At 47.3% G+C, this 2,766-nt stretch overlaps 1 protein-coding gene across 1 annotated transcript; it reads left to right on the top strand.

Annotated features, from left to right (window-relative positions):
• The first annotated feature begins 237 nt into the window (after window positions 1-237).
• Window positions 238-1,983, top strand: LOC130357400 (piggyBac transposable element-derived protein 4-like). Its single transcript, XM_056560093.1, has one exon. It carries the CDS (start codon window positions 238-240, stop codon window positions 1,981-1,983), a length of 1,746 nt encoding a protein of 581 aa, XP_056416068.1.
• Window positions 1,984-2,766: the final 783 nt, after the last annotated feature.

The raw sequence follows: 2,766 nt of genomic DNA, 5'->3' as shown, positions 1-2,766 counted from the left end.
TGATCGTCGCCCCTGTGTCACCTGTGATCATCGCCCGTGTCACCTGTGATCGTCACCTCCTGTGTCACCGGTGATTGTCGCCCCTGTGTCACCTGTGATCGTCGCCCCTTGTCACTGATCCTGTTGTCATCCCCTTGTTATAAAAAGTAAAAAAAAAAAAAAAAAAGTAAACCCTTTCCTGTCACCCCTTTGTAGTCACCCCCTGTTTTTTGTGTTGTGTACACCTAAGTGCACAACATGTCAGGCACATCACAGCGGATGTATTCGCTGGAGGAGGCCTATGAATTTTTGGCCTCAGAAATGGAGTCTGTGAGCGATGATGGGGACCCTACATTCCTAATCTCATCCTCATCCTCATCTTCATCCTCATCAGACTCGGACGTGCCACCCCCAAGGAGGCGACGCAGGCGGGCCACTGCAGCGGCCGCTGCGTTACCAGGCCCATCAAGGCTTTCTGAGCCCTCGGAGCCCTCTGACTCCATATGGGTAGACCCAGGCCAATTCACACCCCAAATTCCTGGGTTTACAGGGAATGCAGGGATGCAATTCCCATTTGCTGGGTTGGCAGAAAAAGACTTTTTTAAGTTCTTTTTCACCGATGAGCTGCTAGAGCATTTGGTTGCGCAAACAAATATCTACGCCAACCAATATATTACTGCACACCCCACCTCTAGTTATGCTCATCCGAATAGGTGGACCCCTGTGACCCCATCAGAGATGGCAAAATTTTGGGGTATAATGCTGAGCATGGGGCTTCTGAAGAAACCCAGTATCCGCTCATACTGGACCCACGACCTGCTATATAACACCCCCATGTACCGCATGGCAATGAGCAGGACACGTTTTGAGCAGATAATGAGGTTTCTGCATTATAATGATAATGCCACTTGTCCACCTAGAGACCACCCTAGCTATGACCGGCTATATAAAATTCGTCCACTTATAGACCACCTAAATGCCGTGTTCCAGGCGGCATATGTCCCAGGAAGGGAAATCTCAATTGACGAGTCCCTGGTGCACTTCAAGGGCAGGCTACAATTCCGCCAGTACCTGCCCAGCAAAAGGGCACGGTATGGGGTAAAGATGTACAAGCTCTGTGAAAGTGCATCAGGATACACGTACCGTTTTCGTGTATATGAGGGGAAAGACTCGTCAATTGAACCCCCAGAGTGCCCCCCTGTCCTGGGAATTACAGGCAAGATAGTATGGGATTTGGTGCACCCCATACTAGACCAGGGATACCACCTCTACCTGGACAATTTCTACACCAGCGTTCCCCTATTCAAGTGCCTCACTGCACGTGGGACAGTAGCATGTGGCACTGTCCGTAAAAACCAGAGAGGCCTCCCCAAACCTCTTCTGGCACACCTCATGCGGAAGCATGAGAGCAGGGCACTGTGCAGCGATGGCATATTGTGTGTGAGATACAAGGACAAGAGAGAGGTCCTTGTACTCACCACAATACATGGCCACGCCACCACCCCGTTTTCTGTACGTGGGGCCCCTACAGAAATCTATAAGCCAGACTGCATCCTGGCTTACAATAAGTTCATGGGAGGGGTGGACTTGTCTGACCAGGTGCTAAAGCCATACAGCGCCATGAGAAAGACAAGGGCGTGGTACAAGAAACTGGCTGTGCATATGGTACAGATGGCCTTATATAACGCCTTTGTCCTGTACCGACATGCCGGCCAGAGGGGAACGTTCTTGGAGTTTCAGGAGGTGGTCATAAGGAACCTCATATTTGAGGACCAGGAAGATGCAGGCCCCAGCACTTCCGAGTCCTCACGGATTGTGCCAGGGCAGCATTTCCCCAGTGAAATTCCCCACACTGGGAAGAAGGGGAGGACCCAAAAGAAGTGCAGGGTCTGCTATAAAAGAGGGATCCGCCGGGACACTACATACCAGTGTGAGACCTGCCCAACTCAGCCGAGACTGTGCATCTCATGTTTTAAAATTTATCACACATCCCTGCAATTTTAATTTGATCCATCTTAGCCCCCGTGTATCACATCACATGCCACTGTTTTTTCTTAGTTAATTTTACCCCCCCCCCATTTTATTAGAATCTGTGGCCTAGTGTGCCACCTATTATTTTTCTTTTTACCCCAAAACCATTCCAGCAAAATATGTGGTACAGTGTGCCGCAAATTATTTTCATTGTACCCCAAAACCATTCCAGCAAAATATGTGGTACATTGTGCCGCAAATTATTTTCATTGTACCCCAAAACCATTCCAGCAAAATATGTGGTACAGTGTGCCGCAAATTATTTTCATTGTACCCCAAAACCATTCCAGCAAAATATGTGGTACAGTGTGCCGCAAATTATTTTCATTGTACCCCAAAACCATTCCAGCAAAATATGTGGTACAGTGTGCCGCAAATTATTTTCATTGTACCCCAAAACAATTCCAGCAAAATATGTGGTACAGTGTGCCGCAAATTATTTTCATTGTACCCCAAAACCATTCCAGCAAAATATGTGGTACAGTGTGCCGCAAATTATTTTCATTGTGCCCCAAAACCATTCCAGCAAAATATGTTGTACCGCAAAACCATTTATTTGGTAGTGTGCCACAAATTATTTTCTATATATCCTTCTGTTCGGAGACCTGAAGTGCACCAGCAGAGCACTAAATGTCCACCTATGGGGTGTTTTCTTAATCAGGAGAAATTGGGCTTCAAATTTTGGGGTCCATTTCCACCTATTACCTCTTGTATAAAAGTAAAATTGGGGGTAACACCATCATTTTAGTGTTAAAA

Source organism: Hyla sarda, chromosome 2 (genome assembly GCF_029499605.1).
Source record: "Hyla sarda isolate aHylSar1 chromosome 2, aHylSar1.hap1, whole genome shotgun sequence".
NCBI lineage: Eukaryota > Metazoa > Chordata > Amphibia > Anura > Hylidae > Hyla > Hyla sarda.
Note: the sequence above shows the minus strand (reverse complement) of the source record. Positions and strands in the feature narration are given on the sequence as shown.

Bases quoted from the DNA above. Each gene is read 5' to 3' on its own strand.
- LOC130357400 (XM_056560093.1), top strand. From the start codon at position 238: ATGTCAGGCACATCACAGCGGATGTATTCGCTGGAGGAGGCCTATGAA.